This window comes from Clarias gariepinus, chromosome 8, assembly GCF_024256425.1.
Source record: "Clarias gariepinus isolate MV-2021 ecotype Netherlands chromosome 8, CGAR_prim_01v2, whole genome shotgun sequence".
Classification (NCBI taxonomy): Eukaryota; Metazoa; Chordata; class Actinopteri; order Siluriformes; family Clariidae; genus Clarias; species Clarias gariepinus.
This window is the reverse complement of record NC_071107.1, coordinates 17,401,571-17,415,923: the sequence shown is the minus strand read 5'-3', so window position 1 is coordinate 17,415,923 and position 14,353 is coordinate 17,401,571. Positions and strand designations below refer to the sequence as shown.

Sequence of the window (14,353 nt, the reverse complement as noted above, 5' to 3'; positions counted from 1 at the left end):
TCTAGAGACATGTAGAATCTGTGCCAAGACACGTTAAAGCTGTTCTTGAAGCGTATGGTTCCGCAACATGGATGCGATAAATGTCAATTTTCAGGTTTTATGATGTAATTAAAGTGGCTCCTTATTCGTAAGTCTCTGATTTATTTTAGCAGCAGAAATAAAAGTCCTGTTCTTTGCTTAAGTGTGTTTTCCAGTAGTGAGATGATAATTTATAAATTTTTAAAAATAAGTAACAAGGTTATTATGTGAAAATGTCGCATCATGTTTGGCCTTTTGAGAACTGAATCTGGAACTCCATGTTCAAAAGCGTATTGTGATAGTCAGATGTTCACAAACCATATGGTGCATATGGAGCCTTTCAATTAATTAAAAAAAGAAAACAAAATCAGTATGGTTTTGCCTATGTTAAAAGCCTATGTTTTTGTCTGAGGCTATTTTTATGTGTATTCCAATACAGAAAATCCCTTCTGATTCATTTAAAATCCGGTTTGAAATCAGGGTTTCTGCTTGTGCACTTGTTAGGGCAAGTGAAGGAGGGGTTCAGTTTTCTCCGAGATACGACTTTTCCTTCCGTAAGGCAGGCTTTTGTTGAACTTCTGAGTCGCACGTCACTTAGGCGCATTATCACCTTACGCTTACCGGGAGCCATGAGCTACTCAACCGAAGAAAGAGGAAATCCCAACACTTTGAGCTATAGGGTGTTTTACAGTAAGTTCCATGTTTCTCTTCTATTACAACTATTGCTTGTATGGATGATAATGTTTGAATTTACAGAGACTGGGCCACGTGTAGCCTAGACTACAGTTGCATCATTCATAAGGTAAGGGCTGGAGCATGCACTACGGATCCGGCGAACGCGTACACCTAGGGTTACACAGCGTACGTAGAGCTTCATTACATAAAGCAATCTGCATGTAGAGTGTGTGAAGGGGTAAAGGCTAGTGTATCCCTGTCAAATGTCATGGCAGACAACAGCAGCTCTGTTGGAGCCGGTGTTCATTCATCTCCATGACCAGCAAGAACAAGAAGTCTCTGGAAAGAATTGAAGAAACCGTCAAGAGAAAATAGGAACAGTTTGAGGCAAGAAAAAGTGGAAGGATGTCCACCGGATGCTACGGGTGTCTGAAGCTATCTGGAAATACTTAGATTTAGTTTATAAAGTACAGCATTTTCATGTCCAAAACTCGTTATAGCGAACGTTTCAGAAAGGGTTTAAAGACTCTTTATCGTCTCCTTGCGTTCTGAGCTTGCTAACGCACCGGCACAGTAACAGTACTGTATTTGTACTTCAGGTAAGTACGCGCGCGCGCTTTAGGTTACGTCTTGAGGTGTTAGCTTGGCTAGCTAATTCACTTTAATACAAAAAATATATAAAAAATACTATAGATTTATATTTATATGTTACTTGTGTGTGAAACAAAGCTAAAACGCAGCCGAGAACATAGCACCAACAAATTCTGAAAGTGAAAGTCCGCTTATTTATTTTTGTTAAAAAAAACAACAACAAAAAAAACAGGATAAGTATTCATTCAGCTTCTTTTACTGTTAAAATAATGTTCATATTTAGCATTATTCTATAGTCCAATAAATATCTGCAGTGTACTTAAGCAATAGACACTGGCCAGGCCAAAAAAAGTCACCACCTGGATTTAATTAAGCTAATGGTTAAGAGGCTTCCATTGTATAATCACTGCATTGGTTAATCCGGTTCAACTGGTTACATGTTATTTAACCCTAACTGAAACAGTGAGTAGCTTCTCATTTCTTAAACAGTCAAATCAGAAGATGTGTCTTGTGGCCAAATTAGTGGCCTGCATCAAGCAAAGCAAACAAGTAAGGAGATTGCTGAAACTACTAAAATTGGGTTAAGACCTGAAACAAACACATTATTAAAACCTGGAAGGCTAGTGGTGAACCACCACCATCATAATTATCATCAAAGAAGAAATGTGATCAGAAAAACATCCTCAATGAGCATCATGGAAGATCACTTAAAGGCTTAGTGAAATCAATTCATTAAATATAATAATAGATCTCGCAGCTTTGTTTAATAGTGAAAGTAAAAGCATTTCTACACACACACAAAACAAAGAGAACTCAAGGGACTGGCACTAACCTTAAGAAAACATTTGAAGGCCAACTAATTGAAAATAAAAACCCTTCAATTTACTAGGGGGCATATAAAGAATGGACTGCAAAAAAACGAGGTCAGTTGACTACCTGAATGTACTGAGTGATCAGCTTTTTTCCTCAATATATTGCTTTTCTTCACTAATTGTGTTCATGGGCATATACCAAGACAACTATGCCAGGGTTCATCAGGCTCAGTTTGTGAAATAATGGGTCAGGGAGCATGAGACATCATTTTCGCACATGGATTGGCCAACACAGAGTCCAGAACATAACCCCATAGAGAATTATGTGCTGGAAAAGAGTTTATGCAGCAGTCAGACAATCATCAATACAAGATCTTACAGAGAAGCTAATGTCATTCTAGACTAAAATACATGTGATATTTCATATCCTTATCAAAACGAAGCGATAATTAAAGCAAAAGTCGATTCAATGTAATTTGTGTGCGACTGTCTTAGTTTTATTTAAACCCAGCTAGGATAATCCCTGAAGTGGTGTTATATTAAATAGCTTGCAATATATTGTACACGGTTATTTAGAGTAATAATCCATTTAATATTGTGACCTCAGTGTTTGACATATGTGTTGGTCTCTATTTTAAACAGAGGACCAAGATGGAAAATACATTTCGCCGTTCCATGACATCCCTATCTACGCTGATGAAGCCCAGGTACTGTGTTCTTGTAACTTTGTAGTTTTGCTTCAGTCATGTTACTGAGAACTGAGAAGCGTCTCTTCTTGAGTGTAGTTAAAAAAGAATGGACAAGTTTACTCCTCATGAGACCTTTTGGGTAATCTAGGGAATTTAACCTTCTAGCACAGTAGGAAGTAGTTACTGTACACTGGACTTCTTATTATCTCATCGTTTTATCCTTTTTCGGTTTCTCAAGATACACTAGTCATAAAGATGTCAGAATTAAAGGACAGCCATCATTATATGAAAAGAAAAGATTTTATTTGATTTATTCCACAGAACATTTTCCACATGGTTGTGGAAGTACCCCGATGGACAAATGCAAAAATGGAGGTATGGTAATAATAAAATTTAAAAAAAGAATACAATGATGTTGCCATTTTGTAATCAATGCAGGTTACATTTATAGTGCAGTTTTTGTAGTTTTCTTACCTTTTAAATTATTCAGTACTAATGTGCATTTCTTTATTTTATTCAGATTGCCACAAAGGACCCACTTAATCCAATAAAACAGGATGTGAAAAAGGGTAATTTGCGTTATGTGGCCAACGTTTTCCCACATAAAGGGTACATCTGGAACTATGGTGCTATTCCTCAGGTAAAGCAGATATAACTGATGTACTTTCTGGCAATTTCTGTCATATCGTGTTTAGGGGTTGAGGACAATGACTGTGTTAGAGTTTAACATTATCTGTTGAATTTAATCAAACCTTAAATTTAATTTATTTTTCATTTGTCATTGTATATTGCAGTACAATGAGACTCAATGTGCAACTCCCCTTTATTACTGCAGTGTATATAGTTAAAAAACACTTTATTGAAATGTGCATACATGGGGTGGTGGGCGAGTTTAACGTACACATTGCAAATGTTTCATGTGTAGTTGACTCAGGTTGTGCAATATAAGGATCTAGTGCAAAGTTTGCAGTGAGGTAGTTATAATTGTAAACGTGGCAGATTTTTAACGGGGACACTTAATGCACTGACTAAGCGCATTTATGGCTCTTGGGATAGTCTGCAAAAGAAAAAAAGTTGGAACGTGCTTCTCACTGTTCCAAAATAATAACAACAACCAATAATAATGCAGTTCAAACTAATGTTACATGGCAACATGGCATCAAGAAAGCACCCCAAAGGGGACACAATCCATATAACAGCAGAGCAGCTAGAAACATGAATAAATTAACCAACTTCTTTCGACAGAGAAGTAATTTAAAGTGCTGGAAGGACATGACTCATGCTGGGACATTGTTTCAGACCAATACAACAATGCAGGGTAATTCAAAAAGAATAAACCGATTTCATGACTAATTGCTTCAGTTCTCAAGCATCGTTATGAAATGAGCCAGTGTGACTTGTAAGACAGGAAATAAAAGTTGATTGTGAGTAGAATACTTGTGACTTGGCTGTAGTTTTGTATTACTAAAACAATATTTTAGTACAATACTAAAATATTGCGTAGTGAAATCGGTTTTATTCTTTTTTAATTACCCTGTACCTTGTTTAAGGAACTTATAATAATAGTTTTCCTACTCCTGTTTGTGCATATATGAAAATGGCACTTGATCTTTCATGTTTCTATTTTTGCATTGGATTTCAGTCAAATTGAGCAGTACAACTCTATTAACAGTATACAGTAAATGCATTTCTAAATCTACTTGGTGTGTCTGACTCCAGCAATTGTTCGTTTTCTGATAGACATGGGAAGACCCCAGCCACAAAGACTGCGATACTGGATGCTGTGGTGACAATGACCCAATTGATGTCTGTGAAATTGGCAGCAGGGTATGTATTAGTTTGTCTTTTAAATGTAATAGATTATCAGTGTTGGGTGTAACGCTTTACAAAGTAAGCATTAGAGTACTTGTAGTACTTTTTTGATGTAACGAGTAATCTAACGCGTTAGGTCCGCCATTTAAGTACTCAGTTATTTAGTTATATTTTTAAAAACATAATCCGTTTGCAGTGATTTCGTTTGTGAGTGTGTATGTGTGAGAAAGGCGTCCTACAAGCCCTGCCCCCGATAACCTGCTTCCCTCTGTTATTCCTGCTGTTAGTTTTTAACAGATTATGGGCCAAACTTCGCTGAGTGATGATAGTAGAATAATTATAAAGGTCTTGACTAAAACAACATGCATGAGGAATCACAAATGAGTGTTCATTTTCTGCAATGGAAAAGTATTCTAAATAGTTACTTATATCAGAAAGTAAATGCTGTAAGGTAACTGATTACTTTTTAATGACAATAATTTTGTAATGTAATTAGTTACTTTAAAAAGTAACATCCCCCAACACTGTAGATCATACAGTACCCAAGGGTTTTCCAAGTTTTTTTTTTTTGCTGTATATAAAATTTTATTAATCAATACTAAAGACATCAAAACCTTTAAAACATGTGGAATGGGGTGGTAAACAAAAACTTTTGGAAAATCATTGGATGAAGCGAGCAAAGCTGTCATCAAAACAAAAGGTAGCCACTTTGCATATTGCTTAATTACGTGTTTTATAATTGTTTGCTGCCTTCAGTATTGTTTTTCAATGTAGAAATATATATATATTTTTTTTAAGAAAATATTGATTTGGAAGGTACTGTGATTCAGTTTATGTAGTTCTTTTTCTTGATGTTCCTTGTGTAAGCCTTTGTTGTATAAAATGACTGCGTTTTTTTAAATTAGGTATGCTCACGAGGAGAAGTTATCAAAGTGAAGGTCCTGGGTGTACTGGCTATGATTGATGAAGGGGAAACTGACTGGAAGGTTATTGCAATCAATGTTGATGACCCAGAAGCAAAAGACTTGAATGGTAACTTTTATTTATTTATTTATTAATTTAAGTGTTCCACTTTTAACTTTTTTTCTAGACAATTTTTTAAAAATATATTTATCACTTTGCTGTCTTTATAGTACACATTTGTGGTACACATTAATTTATTAATGTTTATTAGCTTGATATTATATATACTTCTCATTTGCTCTGTGGTGTTAATTTCAGATATTTCTGATGTTCAGCGACTCAAGCCTGGCTATCTTGAAGCTACTGTAGATTGGTTTAGACGGTACAAAGTACCGGACGGGAAGCCTGAAAACCAGTTTGCTTTCAACGGGGAGTTTAAAAACAAGGTGCATTTATGTTTTCTGTTCTCTGATTAGAGCGTTACAAGAAAAAAACACCCCAGTAATACTGAAAAGAATCATTGAATAAGGCCAGTAAAATATGACCTCACCAAGAATAAATATTCTTTTTGAACATCAGCTGGTAAAAACTTTGTAGACAATGCTTCCAACTTGGTAGCAAGTGGAATTGCACATTCAGGTGTCCAAATAATTCTGCCTCTTACAGACTGGTTATGTGCTCTTGTGGTACACACATTAATTTAAGAAGGTGCTCTTAACAACAATGTGGTATGTGTCCACAAAATCTCTAAGCCACAAAGCCACCTGTCCACAAAATCTCTATCTTTCATTCAAACCTTACCACCATTAGCATGACCAAAGAGCTGTCAAAGCAAGTCAGGAACAAGATTTTAGACCTGCACATGGCTGGAATGGGCTACAAGACCATCAGCTAGAAGCTTGGTGAGAAGGAGACAACTGCTGGAGCGATTATTTACAAATGGAAGAAATACAAAGTAACCATTAATGGCCCTATATGCAAGATTTCAACTCATGGAGTAAGAATAATCATGAGAAATCAGGGACCAGCCCAGGACTACACGGGAGGAGCTTGTGAATGATCTCAAGGCAGTTGGGAGCACAGTCACCAAACAAACCATTGGTAACACAATACGCCTGCATGGATTGAAATCCTTCAGCGCAGCAAGGCTTCCCCTCCTCAAGAATACACATGTACAGACCCGTTTGCCAACAAACAGAGAAAGATTGGGATAAACTCCTGTGGTCAGATGAGACCAAAATTGAGCTCTTTGTCATCAACTCGACTTGCTGTTTTCAGAGAAAGAAAAAATGCTGACTATGACAATACAGTCCTTACAGTCCAGCACGGGGGTGGAAACATTATGCTTTGGGTCTGTTTCTCTGCTAAAGGTCCAGATTGACTTTGCTGCACTGAGGAGCTAATGGATGAGGTCATGTGTTGTAAAGTTTTGGATGGGTTGTGGATGGGTCTTCCAGCATGAAAATGACCCCAAAAATACTGCCAAGGCAACTAAGAAGTGGCACAAGAATAAGCACATTAAGGTCATGAAATGGTCTAGCCAGTCTTCAGACCTTAATCCAATAGAAAATTCACGGTGAGAGCTGTAACTTCAAGTTGCCAAGCAACAGGCAAGAAACCTTAAACATTTATAGAAAATCTGTAAAGAATAGTGGATCAAAATGCATCCCAAGATGTGTGCAAATGTGGTAAACAACTACAAGAAACACCCAAGAAAACCCACTGTGCTTTCCAGGAAGGGTTTCTCTACCAAGTACTAAGTCATGTTTTGCTCGGGGATCAAATACTTATTTCCCTCATTGAAATGCAACTTAAATCATAACATTCGTATCATGTGCTTTTTCTGGATTTTTGGTTGATATTCTGTCTCAATCCTTTACTATAAACCTATGATAAAAATTATAGACCCTTCATTTCTTTGTAAGTGGGCAAACTTAGAAAATTTGTAGGCGATCGAATACTTATTTCTGTATGTATATAGCGTTTTATCACTAGAAGGATCTTGGAAAGACGCGTGAGCTTAATTGATGCCCAAATGCAATGGCTGGGAATACTTTATTTAAACAACACAGTACAGTCACTGTATAGCATGAACAGCACATTCAAATGAGAACCTACACCTGATTCAGCCTTAGCATGAATCGGATGACATTCAACAGGTCACACGCACTCCACACACAAACATGGCCGAAGCCACTAACCCAAACAACCTTCCCCAACAGGGTGAACACACAGCAACCCTCCCGCAAGGCATGATGTTCGCCAGCTGAAGCCCTGCCTTCGCCACACTATCTCTCTCTCTCTCTCTCTCTCTCTCTCTCTCTCTCTCTCTATATATATATATATATATATATATATATATATATATATATATATATATATAATTTTAAAAATAAACTAAAGGGGCAGTATACAAATATCCTTTCCAATACGGTCCACCTTTTTCATTTTTCATGATATTTATGTATTGGCTCCCATATCTGATCAAAATCTTTACAGTTGCCCATAGCAATATAACTTAGCCTTTCCAGTCCGACGTAGTTTGATAATTCCTTTATCCACATTTTTATGGATGGAGCATCCATACTTTTCCGACATAATGAAGCAGAGCCGGTGGGCAAATTACAAAGCACAGATCATTTTATCTTTATAGTATATACAGTATGTAGGGTTGACTACCTCACTTAACTATTAACTAGCTGCCTTGTTATTATATTACATATAACATTGTTATATTCGGATTCTGGGCAATCAATCCAGAGATCTGGATAGCCTGTAGAAGTGTTTTACTGAAACTAACAAAGTGAGTTTTGAATAGAATTTAAGAAGTTTTTATTTATTTTTTTCATGCAGGACTTTGCTATTAAGACAATCAAAAGCACCCATGACTTCTGGAAGGCACTTATATCACAGCCGGCCAAAGCAGGAGGTTTGAGCTGGTAAGTGTTTTTCACTTTATTGTCTGGAACGGTGGTTTCTTTATTTTATTAAGCAAATCTCTCTCATTAACCAGCAATATTGTACTAGAGGGTACCTGCGGCTCTTTCCGCATGCAGATCCTGATGCCCACGTGCTACCATTACCTGCGAATGGACTATGTGGTCGTTGCTGCTCCGGTGTTTCAGCAGATATATTATTAGCTCACAGTATGACTTAAATGATGATGACGACGCTGTCTACTGTTACATTCCCTGACACTGCCAACTATTGCATTGTGAGGGACGCCCCGCTGTGCCGGCCGCCTGGTACACTGGCCACAGGTGGCAGCCCACAGAGTTTCTGTTTTATACAAGTGTAAATTATAAATTATACTACAGTTAGTTCCGGTCATCCATTTTGATTGGCTGAGTGTTGTTCCAAGACTCTCTATCATTTATACTATATAGACATAAAGTTTTTGAGCAATCTGTTAATTATTCAGGGGGTTCAATCAGGCCTCTTATTCCCAGCAAAGGGCAGTCTTAATGCTTGAGCATACCAAGACATTTTGGAAAATGCTGTGCTTGCAACTTTGTGGCACCAGCTTGGGGAAGACCCCTTTTCTATTCCAACATGACTGTGGCCCAATGCACAAAGCAAGGACTATAAAAGTTAGATATAAAGCCATAAAGGGTTAGATATTGTGGCACAGCTCCCAGAACTAGGGAGAGTGGAAGTCTTTTAGAAGAGAAAGCCCGAGTTTAAGAGGCCAGAAAGATGAGGGCGAATGAGACATACTGTATCAACCTATTTGATTTGAACTGCTGTTAAACAAAGCAAAGATAAAAAAGGAAGACAACAACTGGCAGAATTAAGAGCTGATGAAACAATGGAGTAGCATAGTCACAGATAATGTTAGCATGCAGGCATTAGGATCTGCACAGATGTGGGTACCCTCCTTTTCTATAACAGCACTGTTTGTATCTGTTCAACACACAAACTTTCCCTTAGTTTTTCAAAACCTCTATTGCAGTAGTGTCTGTCTTTGAGAGTAAAGTGTCTGTTTTATCTGGTGACAAATATCCTTTGTCAGGAAAATAACTATATGGTAGCTTGAAATATAAAAACTCTCAGTTAAAGATGTGGAGGAAGAAGGGATGCCAATTTCATTGGAAGGATGAAATTTAATATTCATGAGCTAGTCAGCAAGCTGTAGAGCATTGCGTTTTTGGGATCTTTTTCTGCTAAAAGAGGAAAAATAAAAAGGCCATATTGTCTGAAATGTCCCTTACTCAATATTAAGGTCTTGAAACCAGCCTTTTGGTCCACCTTCCTGAAGTTTTTCACTGTTCCTGTGGATCCTTAAAAAGTCTTTAGTGCCTCAGATTTAGTTTTTAATAATGAGAAATACAGTGGAGTGAAAAACTATTTGCCCCTTCCTGATTTCTTATTCTTTTGCATGTTTGTCACACTTGAATGTTTCTGCTCATCAAAAACCAAAGATAACATAATTGAACACAAAATGCAGTTAAAATGAAGGTTTACATTATTAAGGGAGAAAAAAACTCCAAATCTACATGGCTCTGTGTGAAAAAGTGATTGCCCCCCTTGTTAAAAATAACTTAACTGTGGTTTATCACACCTGAGTTCAATTTCTGTAGTCACCCCCAGGCCTGATTACTGCCACACCTGTTTCAATCAAGAAATCACTTAAATAGGAGCTACCTGACACAGAGAAGTAGACCAAAATCACCTCAAAAGCTAGACATCATGCCAAGATCCAAGGAAATTCAGGAACAAATGAGAACAAATGTAATTGAGATCTATCGGTCTGGTAAAGGTTATAAAGCCATTTCTAAAGCTTTGGGACTCCAGCGAATCATAGTGAGAGCCATTATTCACAAATGGCAAAAACATGGAACAGTGGTGAAACTTCCCAGGAGGGGCCGGCCAACCAAAATTACTCCAAGAGCACAGAGACAACTCATTCGAGAGGCCACAAAAGACCCCGGGACAACATCTAAAGAACTGCAGGCCTCACTTGCCTCAATTAAGGTCAGTGTTCACGACTCCACCATAAGAAAGAAACTGGGCAAAAACGGCCTGCATGGCAGATTTCCAAGGCGCAAACCACTTTTAAGCAAAAAGAACATTAAGGCTCGTCTCAATTTTGCTAAAAAACATCTCAATGATTGCCAAGACTTTTGGAAAAATACCCTGTGGACCGACGAGATAAAAGTTGAACTTTTTGGAAGGTGCGTGTTCCGTTACATCTGGCGTAAAAGTAACACAGCATTTCAGAAAAAGAACATCATACAGTACCAACAGTAAAATATGGTGGTGGTAGTGTGATGGTCTGGGGTTGTTTTGCTGCTTTAGGACCTGGAAGGCTTGCTGTGATAGATGGAACCATGAATTCTACTGTCTACCAAAAAATCCTGAAGGAGAATGTCCGGCCATCTGTTCGTCAACTCAAGCTGAAGTGATCTTGGGTGCTGCAGCAGGAGAATGACCCAAAACACACCAGAAAATCCACCTCTGAATGGCTGAAGAAAAACAAAATGAAGACTTTGGAGTGGCCTAGTCAAAGTCCTGACCTGAGTCCTATTGAGATGTTGTGGCATGACCTTAAAAAGGCGGTTCATGCTAGAAAACCCTCAAATAAAGCTGAATTACAACAATTCTGCAAAGATAAGTGGGCCAAAATTCCCCCAGGACGCTGTAAAAGACTCGTTGCAAGTTATCGCAAATGCTTGATTGCAGTTATTGCTGCAAAGGGTGGCCCAACCAGTTATTAGGTTTAGGGGGCAAATACTTTTTCACACAGGGCCATGTAGGTTTGGATTATTTTTCTCTCCCTAAATAATAAAAACCATCATTTAAAAACTGCATTTTGTGCTTACTTGTGTTATCTTTGACTAATAGTTAAATGTGTTTGATGATCAGAAACATTTTGTGTGACAAACATGCAAAAGAATAAAAAATCAGGAAGGGGGCAAATAGTTTTTCACACCACTGTTTGTCTGAAATTTTATGAAAGGGGAATTTAATTTGATCTGAGGTCAAACTAGTAAGTTAATTTTGTTCAGATTTTGTGTTTTTGCTCACAGGTATTTTACATCCCCTAACAAGAATTATTTATGCAATGTCAAAAACCTGTTTGTTTGTTAATTAAAGAGGAAGCGTACACTCAACTTGGTAGTTGTCAATAGTACAGCTTGTGTGGCTGTGATCCATATTTTAACCTAAAAGAACATGTTTATTCAAGCTTCTGATCTGAAAGCTGTGGTGAGAAATAAGTAAGAACACGACACGAGTTAAGCACTACAGTCTCGGGCATGGGTAAATGCAAAGCCATCGAGAACTAGTTGGAGTACGATAACTACTGTGGTTGGCTGAGATCCAGCAATTAATGCATTGTGACCTGTGATGAAAACATTGGCACCATGGCATGTAAGGCACTGGACGGGGTACCAATCCATTCCAGTAAAACCGTTATCACATAAATAATAATGAAGAGAGAAATAAGGAGTGGTTCCGAGCTCTGTCTGAGGCAGTCCGGGTTTTATCCTATCACTCTATGCATGCAGTCTGACAGTGAGTTTCTATTTATCATGGCTGCATGCACTCTGGATGATATGAGGAATATACCAAAAAATAAAACCTGCCTTTGCTGCTTACTAATGAGTAGCCATGATTGGCCCACCAAAGCCAAAGTGACTGTGTTCGTTTAAAAACATTTTGTGCAGTGTATTATTCATTAACAAAGCCTTGTTTCATGTGCTGCCAGTTAACAAGTGAATACAGCATGACGGTCGCATTTAGATAAGCATTTCACATTTGTGAGGGCCCCTTGATGCTAATTAAGGAATATAATCTCTCTTTAAAATCTACATGAAATCACAGGAGTATGAAATATGTTGCCTTCCAGTAAATAAGTTTTATACTTATAATACTTTCTTAGATCTTAATTATATTTGTGCACTGCTGTTTTAAATTAAAGTAAATTTTTTACTGCTATAAATAACAATACTACACCATGAATAGAAAACCTGAAATGGCAGATCCCAATAACCTTGACACACCTTCAATTGGCCCCAAAAACTTTAATCGGAGCACCTGTAGCCACAAGCACTAAGATTTTAATTGAAAAATTACTGTCCCTGTCAGGTTGTTTGCTTCTACTGTTAGTTTGGCTGTGTGTACTACAGATGATAAAAACATCCGCATTAGCCAAGCGTTCAGGCCCCTTTACCGGTCATCAGAAAGCATTCAGCACTTTTTCTCTATCAACCATGGTAAAGGACAGGTGCTGACTTTTACAATAAGTACATTGACTTGATGGGAAATGCATTGGACCTGCTGCCATAGTCCTATTTTGGGTAACAGCATGGTAATATTTCTGTTACTCAAGAACAATAGAAGTTAATAATGTATAATGTAATCTAGTTTGTTGATGCCTTATGCTGGAGTAATGGAATAATTTTTTTGCATTTAAATGTAATAAAAAAGTAGTTAAATCATTAAACTTGTACTTTACAAATGTGCAGATATTTTGGTGTGATAAAGTACTATCAAGCTCTTTTACAGATAGTGAAGTAGCCTAAAAATCTAAAAGGAACCGACTCCTTAAGTAATATCAGTTTTGTCTTGCATTATTGTCCCATCCTTATCCTGTAATAACTCTAACATCTTTTTGCTCTGCTGCGCAGTAAAAACACTTGCGTGTCGGAGGCAGGCAGTCCATTCTGCTTGTCGCTGGAGGATGCCAAGGCAGCTGTTGATGGTGTAAGAACTTTTTCTTTAAAAAGTTTCCTCTTTTAAACGTTTGCACCACGATAATGTTTCTTCTAGTCTAAGAGCCTGGAAGTCTTCTGTAAATGTCAATCAGTTTTACACCTCACTCATGAGAAAGTCTTGGTTGGACCTGAACGGTTCTCTTACTTTTTTGTGTGGTACATTGTCATTGTTCTGTTCTTCACTAAAATAAAACATTTTAAAACAAGATTTATGGTTCATAAGCCTTTAGTCTTTTTAATGTTTTATCATATTGTTTCTTCTCGTTTTAGACATGTCCCTGTGGTGATGCAGGATCCACCATTCCAGACTCAGGTATGTGGTTCCTTTTTCTTACTTAATCAGTTATCTAAACAGAATGAGGACATTTCATTTGAGGATAAGTTCAAAATGATTAGCAAAATAGTATATTTAACTTCCAAACAGTCATAATGTGCATCTAGAATTTGTTTATTTGTAAGAGAAGTAAACGGAGGAGGGCAAGAGTTTCTGTTCCAGAACAACATTTTAATATTTAACTGTTGTTTTTTTCATGTTTGAAATGCAACACTTAATTGTTTGATTTTTTTTTTAAATAACACATAATGATTTTTTTTCTTTTCCAGTTGACAAATGGTTCTATTATAAGAAGTAACAAGAGGAAAACCCTAATAGGACCAGTCTGATTTCACCCATTAGGAGTATGCACACATTAAAGAAATGAATGAGTTAACATGTTTAAAAGATTAGAGATTAGCAGGAAAAAGCCAACAGGTCTTGCTAAATATATTTGTTTTAATTTCATTTATTCAGTGTGCTGTTAAATTGCATACAGTTTATGATTGTTATCCAAAGTAGCAGTCTGATTAAACTTGGGTACTATAAGGTGGCATCAATAAAGGTTTTTCTGCTTGTCCCCATCAATGTGTTGTCTGCGTCTCTGTTTTATAAACATGGAGGTTTTGATATTGCATGACACAAAGGGTGTCACAAAATCGTGCACACATAGGCGAAAATGACCACTTTTCACCAATGTTTTACTTTATTTAGAAAACATCCTCAACATGATTGGCATTTCATGAGTCATCTGTCTCACACGTGATGAACTTGTGTTAACAACGCTGGTTTTGCATATGATTACAATTCAAATCTGGAAAT

At 37.2% G+C, this 14,353-nt stretch overlaps 1 protein-coding gene across 1 annotated transcript; it reads left to right on the top strand.

Annotated features, from left to right (window-relative positions):
* The first annotated feature begins 578 nt into the window (after window positions 1-578).
* On the top strand, window positions 579-14,119 carry ppa1b (inorganic pyrophosphatase 1b). The gene is made up of 11 exons (XM_053501843.1): window positions 579-708; window positions 2,739-2,803; window positions 3,107-3,160; window positions 3,306-3,425; window positions 4,526-4,612; window positions 5,503-5,629; window positions 5,819-5,946; window positions 8,354-8,439; window positions 13,132-13,207; window positions 13,489-13,531; window positions 13,822-14,119. The coding sequence occupies exons 1-11, from the start codon at window positions 648-650 to the stop codon at window positions 13,848-13,850; spliced, it is 876 nt and encodes a 291-aa protein (XP_053357818.1). The 5' UTR covers window positions 579-647; the 3' UTR covers window positions 13,851-14,119.
* The last annotated feature ends 234 nt before the right edge of the window (window positions 14,120-14,353 follow it).